Source organism: Panthera pardus, unplaced genomic scaffold, assembly GCF_024362965.1.
Source record: "Panthera pardus isolate Hobbes unplaced genomic scaffold, ASM2436296v1 HiC_scaffold_25, whole genome shotgun sequence".
Lineage (NCBI taxonomy): Eukaryota > Metazoa > Chordata > Mammalia > Carnivora > Felidae > Panthera > Panthera pardus.
The window spans coordinates 78,772,496-78,789,924 of NW_026526821.1; the positions used below are offsets into that span (position 1 = coordinate 78,772,496).

The window sequence follows — 17,429 nt, forward strand, 5'->3', positions numbered from 1 at the left end:
ATACAGGTCAACAAGCAATCTTATACACTGCCAGGAGGAACATAAAATGGTACCATCCTCTAGGAGAGCAAAAAGATGTTATGGGTTTACCTGTTCGTCTGAGATATTCTGGAATGCCATCAACATGTTAGGACATGTAGGAAGAAGCATCAGTAGCTCCCATACACGCCTAGAGAGATTTTCTGCATGAAGATGAAGTTCTTCACATCTTAAGCTCTACACAAATAAGAATAACTGCTTATCAAGACAGATCACTAAAAAAAATAAACCTAAATTTAACTTTTTTGCATAAAATCCTTGATTATCAAATTTGGTAACATTTTTTAGTCTTACTTTACTTTTTAATTTTTTGAATGTTTATTTATTTTTAAGACAGAGAGAGAGAGAGACAAGAGTGTGAGCAGTGGATGGGCAGAGGGAAGGAGACACAGAATTAGAAGCAGGCTCTAGGCTGTCAGCACAGAGTCTGACTCGGGGCTTGAACTCACGTACTGTGAGATCATGACCTGAGCCAAAGTTGGACACTTTAACCTACTGAGCCACCCAGGCGACCCTAGTCTTACTCTAAAAGTAAGAAATAAGTCATTTGTTCCATAGTAAACAATTTTAATTTTTTAAATGTTTATTTTTGAGACGAAGGGAGAAAGAGGGTGAGTGGGGGAAAGGCAGAGAGAGGAGGAGACACAGAATGCGAGGCAGGCTCTAGGCTCTGAGCTGTCAGCACAGAGTCCGACGCAGGGCTTGAACCCACGAACTGTAAGATCATGACCTGAGCTGGAGTTGCACACTTTAACTGACTGAGCGACCCAGGCATCCCAACAATTTGTTTTTTAATTATTACTTATAAACAATAAATATATTTATTCAATAAATTGATTATGTCAAAGTAGTAGTTTTTAAACTTGTTACTGGATGCTTTTTGGAAAGAAAAAAGTGACCTGTAAATCTTGATACTTTAATTCAGGAAACTTTTCAAATAGAAGTGAAAACATCTGTCTTACAAAGCCATTCAAGTAAATTTCAAGAACATTATCAGGTCACTATTCTAACTACGACAAAGTCTTGGTGAATTAAATCCTTGACCTTACGCATTTGGTAAAAGAGTACATCTTTTTTATTTTGCTAATCCATATCTTATTTTCCAGTCTCACATAAGCAGAGATTAAGAGGAAAGCAAACAATTTTTTAAAAGCTACTTTTTTCCATTATCATGTGTTAAATTTGAACTCTGTTAGATGCTGAGATAATAGTAACCTGAAAAAGGTTTCAGAAAATATATAAGAAATAGGCAAGTTTCCTTTTTTTAAAAAATTACAGCACAACCCCAAGAAGTAAATAAACAGCTAAAGCTAAAATTTACAATTTTGGAATTTTCCAGGGTATGAATTTGTGTATTATTTTATTACTACTGCTGTCATAATGACTTTTTGCTAGGATACAATGGATGCCAAAGGAATCTTCTGTATATCTATAAAAAGTTTAGTTCTTTCTGTATAATGATATAAAGCTAGCATATCTGAAAACAAGGAAATCTTAGAGTCTCAAAGTATCCTTTGCTTTTCACAACCCTAATGAAGAGAAGCAACCCAAAGTAACATTTTTAGTTCAGTTGGGGAAATGGCACTGAAAATTCTTCAGTAACATAAATTCATTACTTTGTAAACACCAAGTTTAAAAGACAGAAAAGTAAGGCTGTACTCTGTGCAAAGAAACAATCTGAAGGAAAAAAAAAATCCCAGGTGCAAATGTATGTGCTAGGTTATGATTAAAAAGCCCCACAACATGGGTCATTCACAACAAAGATCCTCTATTTTTATTTTTGTAACCTTCCACAAGACCAAACCAGTTTTGGGAAAACAAAGGAACCCCACATCAACAATGGTATACTTGCCACAAATTTCAAAAAAAGACCTGCTCAAAACTGAATTCTTCCTCTCCAGTTCAGGCCTCATCAGGACTATTACAATGGCCTATTCACTGGGCCTCCTACCTCCAAGTCTTTGTTTTCTCTAATACATCCATCACACTAACACCTACACTTTGTTTCTAATACCCCATAAAAGATTTCATTTTGTTGCTTTAAAATGTTCTGCGATAATGGCAAAGCATTTTACACAGAAGAAAAATCTCATATGGCCCTTTGTGGTACAGGTTCCAATCTCCTTTTCATTTTTTTAATTACACTATACTCACACTCCCAGTATTTCAAACATGCCATTCACTTTTTCTGTGAATCTATAATGCTCCTCTTTGCTCTTAGCAGCAGGACCCAATTTGAAAGACTCTCCTTTTGCAAAACCTTCCCCAAATTTTTGTTCCCTATGTTCCCACATCTGTATAGCAACCCCCAAGAAAACGGAATTCTTCTAATTATCCTTCTCTCTTTTAAACTGCCCATACAGTGCTGACATGAAGTAAAAGGTCATTAAGTATTTGTGGTATAAAATACAAAAGGTAAAAAAAAAAAATGGAGGCTTATAGGGATCTGTTACTAATTATTCTGTTACTAATTATTGAACAAAAGAAGAATTTCTTAGGAATTTAAAAACTTGCCACCACAAGAAACCCCAAGCTATGAGGAACATAGGGCTCCACAGCAGTTACCAATGCATCCACAATCAAACATATTTTGCAAACAGGGAAAAAAAGTCACTTAACATTCTTGGGAAAGAAACAATAAGCACTATTTTATATGGCACTCAATCTCAAAATAATAATTCACTGCATGAGACACATGAATGAATATCATCTTAGGATAAGTCCATTTAAAGGCATTAATATATATCAGCAGACTAACACTGAATCCTTTTGGTGATCTCACTCTTTTTACATACCATCTTCATAGTGATCACCCACACCTTACTTCTTCAGACCAAACCCCTTCTCTGAGCTCCAAACACAATTATATACGATTCCTTGACATTACCACTTAATATCCCAGGAGCATCCATTCTTCATCTCAAATGGAATCTATCCAGTTGCTCAAGACAGAAACCTGGATGCCATGTCCTGTTTTCCTTCTTCCTGAACATGAGCCTATCTCCACTCCTAATCCAATCCACAACCAAATTATGTTGTTCTGATCTGCAGTCCACTTAATTTGTCCACTCCCTTCATTCTATTCCAGGGCACCGTCAGGGCTTTCTTGAACTAATGCATTAGGTTCCTTATTACTTTTTCTACTTTTACCAAACAAACCTATTACCTTAAAAACCAAAATCAGAATGTGTGCTCCTTCCCTCTGCTTAAAACATCTTACTGCTAATCACCTTACAAGGTGAAAAGGAGTAAAATAAAAACACGTTGCATGGCCAGACTAGTTCTATTCACCTTTCCTATCTTATTCCTCTCATTCCTCTCTCCCACTAGCCTCCACATTCTACTCATTATTAGCACTCCAACAATTCCTACACCTGCCTGATTCCTTATATGAAGGGCTTCAGGAATCAATTACTGTATGCAGGCGATCCCTCAATTGTCTTCATTTAGGTGGCTCCTTTTCATCCTTCTAGCTCAGGTTACATATGGTTTCCTTCAGAGAAACCTTCCCTGACCAAATAATATATATGAGTTTCTGCCTATCCCTACTCCCTAATAACGTTAGTTTTAGCAGCCATCTGTGTCTAAATTTTAGCTGTTAGTTTACCCAAAACTATCTGCCAGGCATATCAATTATTTATCTTCCCCACTAGACCGAATGAAGGCTGAAGCTGCCTATTTTGATCCTTGTAAAACAATGCTTAAAACACACTAGTTTTGGATATTAGGCCGTTAAATACCTAATGAATAAATAAATGGACTCATAGGTTTTATTGCACTTACAAGTACAATATTTTCCACTCAACAGAAAGACAAACAATATACTGTAAAAATAAAATGATATAGTCACCTCAGTATCTTCCACTGCCACTTTTCCTGAGGGTGGTTTAAATGATGCAAGCATCTCTAATAAATCAAAAAGAGTAGTTAAATGAGGTTCTTGTAAAAGCAAAAGCATAGGAATGTTGTCCTTCTGAGGGGGTGGTAGGCAAGATGCAGGCAGCTGAACACCTTCCCCTTTCCGTTCTCTTCTTGGTGCACCCAAAGATACAAATACCATCTATAAAAATAAGAGCAAAGGGGAAAAGTATAATATTAAGTATAAAATTAAAGTATTATGTATAAAATAACTTCACAAAATCCCCCCCAAAACTTCACACACAATTAAAACAAAAGCAATAATTGTTTTTGAAGGATACCTTCAACTATTTAACTGTTGACTTTAATAGTCAATACACATCATTAAAACTTGGGGCACCTGGGTGGTTCAGTCAGTTAAGAGTCTGACTTTGGCTCAGCTCATGATCTCACACTTTGTGAGTTTGAGCCCCACATCGGACTCTCTGCTGTCAGTGCAGAGCCTGCCTCAGATCCTCTGCCCCCCTTACTCTCTGCCTCTCCCCTACTCACACATGCACACCGCCCCCCAAATAAATAAACATTAAAAGTCAAACCACATTTGTGTGTACCTGCATATCCTTAAAACCAAGCTCATGAAGTGCTTTTTCATCATAATCTGTTGTTAACTCATGTCCAGATGAAATCATCCTGACAGGTCCCATAAGGCCTCCTTCAAAACAGCAGAAAACATTAAATGAACATTTTTATAAAAACTTATTTGCTGACATGAATACATGGTTACAGTATGTGAGCCTTCCTCCTAAAGAGCCTCATTTCACTAAATTAATCCCTTACTCTGCTTTATCTTTCTTTAAATACTTAACGAGCATCTGACATTATGTATCTTTCTCTCCTCCAAAAAAAAATCCCAGTTCCATAAAGGCAGACATTTTATTACATTCAGAGATGTATTCCCAGTACTAGAACATAACAGGCATTCAAATTTTATTGTTTAGTCCATGAACTTTTTTTAAAAAAGGAAATGCTTGACAGAGTAGGAAATTAAGCAAAATGATGAAATATCAGAGGAATGATTTAAACTTAAGTATTGTTCAATTTTATAAACTTCATGTAGAAAAATTCCATTGGATGGACACTACACAGCTCAAGAATGAGTGAAGTAGGCCTACTGCTTTCCATAATGATGCAATTCTTCACCAAAACTGTGTTACTATAATTCCTTAAATGTTTAAAGGCTAGTACCAAAACTCATCTATTACCCTTTTTGGTTTTCCTCTCAGAACTTCTGATATTGCTTAGTGTATTCATAGTTTATTATTCAGAATAATTTCATCAAATTTAAAATAAAAATTCCATTAAGATTTCAGATAGAATACATTAAGACATAAATTAACTTGGTATCTCTATTATAATATGTGTACAGAAACATGCTAGGCATACCCACTTAGTCAAGTGTTCATTTATATATCTCAATAAAAACTCTACATTCAACTTCTGATACTTTGGCAGGTTTTTATTAAATGTCTTTTCTACCTTACTGAGATAATACAGTCTATGATTATTTATATTTTTTACAATATTGAGATAAAAAAATCCTTAGTTGTGATGGAATGCTAAGATAATATATAGCTGGTTTGGTTCCCAGTGTGTCAGATACTCTAAGCACACATAACTTTGTTCCAAAAAGAATTAAGATGGCTAGTACTTGATTTAGGCTCTTGAATTCTATTTGGTATGAGACAGGCCTACACTTACTATACGTTAACTTTTGATTATAATGGTTTGAATTGGCTTTTATAATTAACGGAGGTTTCCATCTTTTACCAGTTTCTTAAAAAAATATTTATTTTTTTACATTTATTTTTGAGGGGGATGTGGGAGGGGCAGAGAGAGAGAGGAGGGGGAAACAGAGACTCAGCAGCAGGCTCCATACTGTCAGTGCAGACCCCGATGTGGGACTCGAACTCACAAACCATGAGATCATAACCTGAGCCAAAAGGAAAAGTGGGATGCTTAACTGACTGAGCCACCAGGTGCTCCTCTTTTACCACTTTTGAAAGCGTCTTTTTTAACATAAGAACTGCTTAGTCCTTAAGAGTTCTGTAAAGAGTTACCAACTTTTAAAAATTTTAACTCTTAATTCAATAAATGTTTCTAACCAATAAAAAGCAACAAAAAATCTGAAAAAACCCTCTTATGATGGTATATTAAATATATATACTTTTTATCCTTTGAAACTCCAATAAATTGAATTTTAAAATTTTTACTAATTATTGGACAGGGAGGAAAAAGGGAAGAGATAATACCAACCAAGTTTGTTAAGTTGAAAAACAAATGAAGTGGTAACTAGCAAGACCCCAAAAAGATAAATGTCAAACCAGAGATAGGCTTATAACCTGTCATTTGATTTATACTGGTTTAACACAGAAATAAGATCAACACCTGACAAAGACTAGGAAAAGGGGGAGGGGAAAACAGAGAGGGAGAAGGAGGGAGAGGGAGAGAAAGAGAAAAAGAAAAAGAGAGGGGAAGAAGAAAAGGAAAAGAAAATCAAGTCTGTGATCTATGAGACATTAATAGTCTAGGATATATTTAATTAGAGGCCCAGAAGTTAGGCTGAGGGGAAAGGAAAAAGAAAAAAAATATTTGAAAAATACATATAATTGCTAACCTTTTTCAAATTCGGTAAATATTATAGACCCAAAGACCTAAGAAGTTAAACTTACCCAAACTACATAAACACAAAGAAACAAGAAGGCACGTTAAAATCAATCCCCTGAAAACCAATGTCAAAAAAAATTCTTGGGCTGTCTGACTGGCTCAGTCAGGAGATCAAGCACCTCTTGATCTTAGGGTCTTGAGTTCAAGTTTCACCTTGGGAGTACAGCTTACTTTAAAAAAATTTTTAAAACCAAAACAACAGCAAAAATATTCTTTAAAATCAACCACAGTTACAAAGACATACCGTACACAAAGGATGACAGAAAAAAAACACTTTCAATCAGAAACTCTGCAAGCCAAATGACACTGGGTAGCCCCTTAAGAAGTCCTGGAAAGAAAACACTTCCTGACCTAAAATTCTATGTCCAGTGAAAATATCCTTCAAAAGAGAAGGCAAAATGAACTTAACAAAAGCTTGAGAAAATATACCACCAAAAGACTTGAAAGTACAAACATTTTTAAAGGAAGTTTATTAGAAGAAAGAAAATAAAGAGAAAGAAATCAAATGGAAATTTTGATCTATATATGGGAATGAGGAGTGCCAAAATGGTAAATATATGACAAAAAAGAGAAAAGATGACAAGAAACTAATAGAAAATAACCAGATAATTTGCTAAACATTCTATTTAAAATGCAGAAACATGAGTCTGGATTTTTAAAGATTCAACGATTAAAAACAAATAGCCTCAAAAAGATATGTAACCATGAAAATGGGAGTACTCAAGGAACAAAAACGAGATGTTAGATACTAACAGCATGTTAGTATCTATGTTAGATACATGACAGCAAAAAATGAAAAACTCAAAAGAAGGTTGAGCAAAATAAAGCTGAAAACATCTCACAGGAAGTTCAGTTAAAGTCAAAGAAATGAAACATGAAAAAAGTAAATTTGGAATAGTCCAAGAGATGCAACATGTAGATAATAAAGAATTCCTAGAAAAAGAAATTATTAAATAGTGGACAGGAAAACAATAAACTAATTCAAGAAAATTTCCCCAAATTAAAAGATACAAGTTGCCAAACTAAAAACTAAAGTACCCATCACATTAGTTGAAAACAGACCAAATACTCAGACCGGGTATTACAAAATTTGAGAACAAGGAGAAGACTAATTAAACCCTACAAAAGAAGAAAACAGAATATATTAAAAATGTTGGAAAGCAAATGGCTTCTGGAACAGCAGCAACAGAAGAAATGCAATGCAGCAATACCTCTAAAATTCTGAAACAAAACTATTTCCAATCTAGACTTGTGTACCCAGCCAAATTACCATTTAAGTATAAAAACATGAAAATTTTTGATTATTCAAAGAATCAAAACTTTACACCATCCAATCTCTCGAGAAGCTACTGAACAATTGCATTGTATTCCAGAAAGAAAAAAAAAAAAGTGAACCAATAAAAAAGGTATAGGATATCAAAAAAAGGATATCCAACATAAGACAGAGGCAAAGAGAAAAACCGAGAGGATGATAAAATGTATCATACTGCTATGTATCAGATTTGGAGAATAAAAGTAGGATCAGTGATAATACAGAAATGCATTACTGAGGGGCCATCATGACCAAAATCCCTGTTACCTGCATGATATCTTCCCTGTGGAAGGAATGGCAAGTGGACTTGACCTGGATTCTTATCTGTACCTGAACTACCTTCACCATATGGTGGTGAGGTGTCTACTCTCATCTCCATGTCCTTTTATCTGAATCAGGAGAAAACATTCATATCTCATGGAAGAAATTGTTAGTCTATTCTTGAGAGATGAAGTAGGTCATGAAGAGATTAGAAAAAGTAATAAATACCCAATATATTTCTGTTATGTATTCCAGTGTCTTGCCAACATTATACAGCACAATTGTGTATACAGCACAAGACCTATACTTGAGAACTTCCCCACTGACATCCTCAGATGAAGCTTTATAAACCCTTAAGAGGAAGTTAAAATAAACACTCTCTTTAGCTTGTTTCCTTCTGTGATCCTCTAATAACAACTGTATTCCCCTTTTCCTTTATCAAATTTGTGCTTAATATTTTCACAAAACTAAACACATTTTTTAGGAATATATACATTAGAGGTAAAACTACAAAGAACACACAAAAAAACAATAAACTAAAAAGTCAAGACATCATTAAAGAGAAGTAGAAAAGAGGATATTAAAGAGAGATACACAAGTAGCTTCTAATAATGTTCCAGGTCTTAATCTGGATGGTATGTACATGGACACATTTCATTTTATTATTACTAATTTCATATTCTCTTTATGTAAAATATATTTCAACGTAACTAAAGAAAATACCTTTGACTGGAAAATCCCATAACTAGGTATTTACCCAATGTACATTAGATGAGATAGGTGTGGGGATATTCTCTGTGGCCATGCTTGTAAATGGCAAAAAAAAAAAAAAAAAATGCAAACAACCTAAATGTCCATTAACAGAGGATTAGTAAAACATATCACCACCATATAATAGGATATGTAGATTTAATAAGAATGAGGTGACTTTCCACATGCAGTATAAATAGAATGCTACCATTTGTGTTTTAAGTACATGAATATTCTTACATTAAATCTTGGTATATCTTAAAGGGTATGTAAGAAAACAACAACAGCATTTGCCTCAGAAGCAGGGAAATGGATGGTTTAGAGATAGGGGTAGGAGGGACACTTTTCAACAACTCTTCTATGGTACCAAGAATATTTATTGATTAATCAAGAACAAAATTAAAGATCTGATACTTGAGAAGACACTTGTGGTTCCATCTTAAGCATGATCCACCTTACTAAAAGATGCCAAAGAATTACTTCACATAGGCAGGTTGAAAATCCTTAAGCTTTTAAACTTTAAGATTTTTTTTTTCTAAATATATACTTAGCCTATTACATTTTACTTAAAATTTAAAGATCTGATATTATAACAGCTTCCTTTCATGGTTGTTCCTCTGATTAACTCATATTTTATGTACTATGGAAAAACACTAAAAATGCACTAGTGGTAACAATAAATGAGGAATGGAATATACCTTTCAGGCCTATATGAAAAATTTCTTAATATGATACTCTTTTGGAGGGAAGGGGAGATGTACAGGTGGGATTTAAGGGTGTATTATTTTCATATGCTCTGGGGAAAAAAGGGAAACAAAATATAACAAAATAGCAAAGAAAATTTATTGGGTACAACTGGGTACTTAAGTAGTGCAGGGAAACCTAAACTTCTAACTCTCTTATTGTTTATCAAACAACTTCAAAAATAAAATTTTAAGAAAAATGAGGAAAAACGTTTGCAAATAACATCTGAAGCAACCCTTAATACTTCCCTATGAATCAATGGCATGATACCAAAAGGTATCTAGAACCTTAGATACCAAAGGTTCTAAGTTCATATATAACAGAACCTAGAAAATATGAAAATTTAAACGTTGGACTTACCAGGAAACTCTCCCTTTCGACTGCTTTGACCAAACTCCTGAAGCTGAGCTTGTTGATTTATTTGTTCTTTCTGTAAATTTTCATACCAATGAGTTACTTCAGCCCTAAGATCTGCTACCTGGTCACTAGGATACATTTCAATAGTCATCTGAAATATGAGATGCAACCAATTTAAAAATACAACAAAAACAGTTACTTGAGCTGGGAAATGTTATCAATTTTGAAACTAAAATTGTGTAACTACCTTGTCAGGAAGTCCGGCTGGCTGGCATACGACCCTTAGCGGCAGGGACTGTTTGTCACTCAGTGCTTTCAAATGACTACTAATACCAGTGCCTTCAATTTGCCACTGTCTGAGATGATAGGCAAACCTAAAACACACAAAAACCACACATAGGAAGAATATCATTTTAACCCATATTAATGTTACAGAAGTTGTTAATATTTCACAAAATGAAAAAGCCCACAAAAGGTTGTAGCATATTCCAATGTACTCTACAGCACTAAGTTTAGATTCATCACACCGAATTAAACTTTAATGCATAAATACAGCTAAGAGTTCCTTTAAAAAATAGTTTCCAAGAAAAATTACTGAGGGGAAAAAAAAAAAAACCCACTGAGAAGATTACTTATTTTTTTTAAAAGGGGGAGTGGAGGGAAGTAGTAGAGGCAGGAGGAATTTAAAGCAACAAACTAATCCAGAAAGTGAAATGGCAAGTTTTCATTCCTACATTCAGAAGAGGAAAAAAAAGGATTAGGAAACATTTTTCAGAGACAGAAATGTATCCTAGTAAATATATGTTAACCAGTCTAACAGAATTTGAGTACTGATTCCATGACGGCTAAAATTATAAAATAAAATCACAAAGACTAATCTTTAGGAAGAAAGGCATCTAGCAGGTGACTCACTAAATACTGTCAGTTTTCTAACTGATTTTCAGTCATTGAAGACAGGATCCAAGATACCTGAATTTAGTTAAGAAAAGAATTACCAATATCAAAAACTACCCAGCAATTCTAGAATAGGACATAAAGTAAAGGAATAAATGGACTTGATTTCCTAGAAGGTATTCAATGTCCAGCTTTTATGGCTGAGCAAAAGAGTGATCTTAATTTTTTGAGGCCAGATAATTATTTGTTGTGGGCAAGGGGACGTAGAGGAAACAGCTTTCTGCACTGTAGGATGTTTAGCAGCATCCTTGGTCTCTATCCACTCACTATAATGCCAACAGTAGCCCCTTCTCCCTTCAGCTGTGGTAATCAAAAATGTCTCCAGACATTATCTAACGTACCCTGGGAAACAAAATCACTATGGCTGAGAACCACGGTTTAAATGATAACCCTTTTTCTTTTTAAAGAAAATCTTTTTTAAAAGACAGTTTTATTTACTCTCTTAATATAAGGAACACATAAACACAATAATTACTTTATACTGTAGTTCTATAAATGTTAGGCAATTTTAAATCAGAACTAAGCACATTAAGCACTTGAAATTGTACAGTGATACTACACAAAGATGTGCATAAAAATACCTGACATTTTTACACTAGATCTTAGTTTTTTGAATATTCGTTTCCTAGTTTCTCTACTTGGCACCCAAAAAATAAGTATTTATGTAAGTTATTTAATACCAACATTAACTTCTAGAGTGAAACATGAACAAATACAAAGATTTCTATCGAAGGATACTACAATCATTTTTCATGAGTTAGAAAAAAATTGTATATCTGAGAAGGGATTTTGGAACTGAAATTCATTCAACTTATAAAAAGCACCATTGAAATTTAATTTACTTTTAAAGACTTTTAAAATAAATACTTATTTGAAAAACACAGGTAACACTGTGTGAAGACTAAGGGTTTGAACCAATAGGCCCTTTTTGGTTTGTGGTTTGTAGACTCTGCAGCAAAAAAGGATATTTTGGAAGAATATATATCATCTCATTAACAGTAACTATCTCCACTAGGAAGAGATAGATTACAATGACTTTAATTTTCTGTAGTATTCCCTTAGTAAAATATCTGAATTTATTATAAATAGTATGTATTAATTTTTTAATGAATTTGAATAAGACACATCACCACATTTGCTTATTTATTTTTATTTTTACAGTGGTAAAAGTTACAAGGCACTGTGATGTTTCTGTTCAAAAAAACTCTAGAGTTCCCTTACACATTCTTTAAAAACACAAGGAATTACTTAAGTATAATTCCCACAAATTGCAATCATAATCAAAATAAAGAATTTTGCGATGCCCAAATATACGAAATCATTAAGCCATGTTATTTATAAGGAATGTGTAGAATATCTTTTATTCAATATTTCCTGATATTTTAAGTAGAATCTCAATAAATATCAATTGTAAAATTCATTATCAAACTAACCTCTGAAGTTGAGAGATTAATTTTAACAATTTTTTCCAACACAGTTCTTTGTATTTTTACATTTACTCATGATTTTTAACAAACAGAATTTCTTAATTAAAACTATCTACTCACCTTTCATTTCAGTCGATATATTCATAAATGTTAATTTGCTTTATTTCTGTATTACACAGGGTATGTCTAAATTAATTATACAGATATTCATTAACACAGAATTTTTTGATCATGTTTCCATGGTAAATGGAAATTCAAAATTAAAATACTGTCTCCTAGTCCAGGAAGAAAAAAAAACAGCAAATGAAACAAATGACTCAACTTGATTCAACTATGAGAGATTATTTGATGTTCTTGGTGAGGGTTTTAGAAACGTTTTTTGGTGGTAGTGTTCTGCCTTTCAATCATAGTAATACTTTCTTAGAGGTGGAATTCTTTCTAGAGATTCTTATTCATGCATATCTTCTCAGTGTTTAAGAATTTTTAAAGCTCCACAATATTTACTGGGAACCTATATTGCCTATTTCATGGCAAAGTGGTACATATCATGAATAAAAATACCTCTATTACTAACCCTTCACCTGTGGTAAGTTAAGCTTTCTACCTGCCCCAACAAAACCTTTAATTTAATTTTAAGAATACTTTTGTACATGTCAGCAATAAAAGAAAAAAGCCTGAAATTCACTGTTAATAATGTGGTATAAAAAAAATTACCTTCTCCTAAATGCTTCCAGATGTGTCTTCAGCATAAGGAGTCCTCTTTCTATAACAGTGAGACTTGAGTGTGATTCCTGTTCAAGACTGCTAGAAGCTATCATAAGACTCTCCATACACTTACTAATAAATTCTTGCTCCTTCTCCAAACCCGTTTTACCTGAAAATCAAATGTTTAGCTACGTTAAAAAAACTAAACAAAAAATAGCCAAACAAAAGATTCTCACATAAAAATCCTCACAGACAGTATTTCAAATCACTCACCATTAATATAATAGGAGTTAATATACTGGATAGCTGCTCGACTGACATCACCAGACTGTGCTCTTAGAGCAATGCCCCAAAATTGGTCCATACCACAAAGCTAAGAAACAAAATATAATGACATTTATAAATTTTATCACTTGCCAAACAACGTAAATGATTAGAAGACTGAAATAACAAGTCTTAAAGTCACACATTATCAAAGACCTTTAATAACCTATACAGTACTCAGAGGCAATTCCTATTACAGAGTTACTAAATAATAAAAATTATGATAAGAGCCTTGGAAGTTTCCTCAACTACTGAAATATATCTCTATTGGTTCTAAAACTACTTATTTATAAAGCAGTTAACTCTGTGTGTGTGGAGGGGGCATAATGTTTCACTCAAAAGTTGTGACTATGTAGAGGGAAAAACTCAAATCCCCACAACATGCTATAGGTGAATAAAAACAAAACACACATACTTAGCAGAAAAAAGTTTCAATGCTTTCATCCAACTTACTGTGACAAAGCCACTGCTTGAAGATATTCACAGAAAAATTTTAAAATATGCTAACCCAAAATGTCACTTAAATTTATGATGTTAAGTATGAGATGACAAAGAGAGTGTTTTCACTGAAGACAGAAAAGGTGGAATCAAAATTCTCAAAAGTTGGGCAGGCTGAAGCAAGGTACCCTTCTGATAGGTAACTGAACAGCCTCAGCATTCATATCATCACTTACAAAGCAGTATTACCTCAAAATTAGAATATGAATACTAAGGTAAAACAGATCTGTCTGGTTGCCTGAAATTACCAAGTTGAAATGTATAAAGTAAGAATTAAGACCAAAATATTAAAAAAAAAAAAAAAATACTATTCAAACAAAGAAAAAAGGTAAGAAGATCCTATGAAAGCATTGCAGATCCAATTAAAATTATTCTTTACCACACAGGTTAACATCAGTTTTCCCTGTCTTTATAAACACAGCCTCAATTTCTAATGAAAATTCATGAAAAATGAGAGTACATACTCTCAATCAAAGCTAGCATTAATAAACTGGAACGTCCAATGAAGACTTCAAATAATTAGTCTGTATTAGGAGAATCTAAGAATTAATGCATTCAAGAAAACCCAGAAGCCATCCAATGAGGCAAACAGAATAGTAAGCCAGAAATAAGTCTAGCAATTCATGAGCATTCATGAAAGGATGGTCATGCCTCATGGTCAGAGATGATTTAAGGTAGATTCTATTCCATAGTGCTGTCCAAGAGCAAGTAAAAGCCTGGCAACAACAAATGGCATAAAAATCAGATTTTAGACAAATCAACCTTCAAACTGACAAAACTACTTGATTATATTATCTAGGAGCTTTTAAGGGACTAAAAGAACACTTAGGGGGCGCCTGGGTGGCGCAGTCGGTTAAGCGTCCGACTTCAGCCAGGTCACGATCTCACGGTCCGTGAGTTCGAGCCCCGCGTTGGGCTCTGGGCTGATGGCTCGGAGCCTGGAGCCTGTTTCCGATTCTGTGTCTCCCTCTCTCTCTGTCCCTCCCCCATTCATGCTCTGTCTCTCTCTGTCCCAAAAATAAAATAAAACGTTGAAAAAAAAAAAAATTAAAAAAAAAAAAAAAGAACACTCAGATTGCCTCTTCTGCTTTAAGGAATGTGTAATAAGTTATCATTAAGCACAACCAGGGTTACCTTTGATAACAAAAAAGTCACCAAATCTGGGGCACCTGGGTGGCTCAGTCAGTCAGTTAAGCGTCCGACTCTTGGTTTCAGCTCTGGTCATGATCTCATGGTTGGTGACTTGGAGCCCCACATCAGGCTCTGTGCCGACAGCTAGAGCCTGCTTGGGTTCTCTCTCTCCCTCACTCCCTGCCCCTCCCCTGCTTGTGCTCTGTCTCACTCTCACTCTCTCAAAATAAATAAACATGAAAAGAAATTGTTAAAAAAAAATCACCATATCTGCTTTATAAAGCTTTTTAAAACCAAAAGATAAAGCTTTTTAAAACCTAAGAATAACAGTCTTCATAGTTAGTAAATTCTCTGCTTGGTAGACTACGTAAGATAATTCAGTAATCTACTTTGAGAAATAAAAGAAAAATTCCTTAAGCTGACCTAATAAAATAACAGGTCTAAATCCATACCTCAGAGTTTGAACCACCATCATAGGCACTGGTCGCCAGTCGAGCCAAGTTACAGAGATGCTGAAACAGGTTTAACCCAGTCATGCTAATTGTTTCAGGTTTTAGCTGGGGCATCTAAAAAAAAAAAAAAAAAAATTTAAGCTAGTTTAGTGTGATGATTAATGCATTTTATTGAATTTAGATTAACAAATTTAATTTAACAAAGTTAATTTTATTGAAACCACTGAAGAAGAAAATGTATCTGCTCAAATTTTTAGTGCCGATTTAAAAAATTAAAACAGATACTAATTTAATGAAAATTTTATTCAAGTCATAATTGAAACCTAATATCTGTTTCAATTTTTAAGATATATCTATAACTAGCTCCAAATCAGAGGGCATGAATAAAACATTTTATCACTTATTGTATACCTATCCTATATACATTCATTAGATGTGTAGCTACATGTACAGTTTGTGTGTAGGTCAGGGAGTGAAATGAAGATACCCAAAGGTCATGTGTAGCTTTGTAGTAGATCTATTAAGTGATTTAGTTTATATGTACCAAAACTCATTCATATATATTCAATTCTACCACAGAAGTAATGTGAGATTCTGCAGTCTATGTAATCTCAAAAATAAATATAAAATAAAGTCTAGTGCTTTATTATCATCAATGTTTCAAAATTAAAATGGAAATTTATTACCTGAAACAACTGTGGCATCTGATAAAAAAGAACAAAAACTGGATAGAAAAATATCTTTAATAACGTGACATGACAGTGCTTCCTAAAAATGACTTTCTAGGAATCTACAAAAAATCTGGAGATTGGCTTGTATCTCCCATAGGACTGGCTAAAACCACAGCCATTTAACTAAGGAAGATTCAGAGAATATAGCTCTTACTCATATTCATATCAATATAAAGACTATAGAGGATAAAATTAAAGTAAAACCTAAGTGGCAAAATTATGTAAGGACTGCTGAAAAATAGTACAGGTCTATTTTAAAAATCTGTGTCACAAGAGGAAAAAATGAACATTACAGAATTTGTATTTCAAGAGATAAAAAGGAAATGTGGAAAAAGAACATAAACAATAAAACTGTCAAGAAATAAAATTACCTTCTCCAGGAAAAGATGTTTGTAGGTTTCCATTCCCATAGCATGTTGATCTTTACTTCGAACTTGATTTAAAAACCAATGAAGTGCATCATCATAACACTCAGAATCTTCTACTAAACAATGCCATAAAATGTCGACTTGCTCTAAACTTAACCCTAGATAAAAATTACAAATTTTGAATCATGGTACATACAATGTTTTAGTCCTAATTCAATGTACTAGAAGCACCACTATATGCAAAAATATCAAGGAGATATTTTATAGCATTTTATAAAAATTATCTTATAAGAGATTTCACACAATTTATGCTTTCAAAGGCAAAATATAAGTAATACGGACATACCATTGTATTACAATAAACATGATTAAGGTGAGGTAATCCTCAAAGCTGAGGAGTCAGTTCTAAGGTTTAAGGGTTAACAGTGCACACACATCATGTTTAAAGATCATTCTGTGCACATAGAAGAGAAACAATAAATATCAATGAGCATTATTTTTGGAAACTATGGGGAAAAAAAGGATCTGTATGATGAATAAAGCAAAATGTAATTGACTGCCTAAAAAAGAAAACAGCAACATGTCAGGGTATTCAATTAGCTGGGAAGCCAATGTAATGAAATGAAATCTGTGTGGTACTTTGACCCAAGTATTAAATGATTCCAAAGTCTGGCAGGAAGAAGGCAAAAGAAAGGCTCAGAACCAAAAAGAAGGTATTATAAGCAATCACAAATATGAATGTGGATAAAGGAGAAAATCTGAAAGGGTAGAATAAAAGCATCACAGGGATTTTT

The 17,429-nt window shown here is 33.7% G+C and overlaps 1 protein-coding gene across 7 annotated transcripts in view; it reads right to left on the minus strand.

The window, feature by feature from the left end:
• The window catches only part of USP34 (ubiquitin specific peptidase 34), a 250,742-nt gene that overhangs the window by 96,105 nt on the left and 137,208 nt on the right, over nt 1–17,429 (minus strand). For 6 of the 7 annotated variants that reach the window (XM_019430890.2, XM_053890716.1, XM_019430961.2 and 3 more), the window contains 9 exons: nt 16,639–16,793; nt 15,537–15,650; nt 13,405–13,504; nt 13,141–13,300; nt 10,293–10,419; nt 10,049–10,196; nt 4,509–4,609; nt 3,890–4,099; nt 91–216 (listed from right to left, as the gene is read on the minus strand). In XM_019430890.2, coding sequence (XP_019286435.1) covers nt 91–216; nt 3,890–4,099; nt 4,509–4,609; nt 10,049–10,196; nt 10,293–10,419; nt 13,141–13,300; nt 13,405–13,504; nt 15,537–15,650; nt 16,639–16,793 — 1,241 coding nt within the window. The remainder of the gene's footprint in view (nt 1–90; nt 217–3,889; nt 4,100–4,508; nt 4,610–10,048; nt 10,197–10,292; nt 10,420–13,140; nt 13,301–13,404; nt 13,505–15,536; nt 15,651–16,638; nt 16,794–17,429) is intronic. The other variant, XM_053890717.1, reaches the window with a different exon arrangement.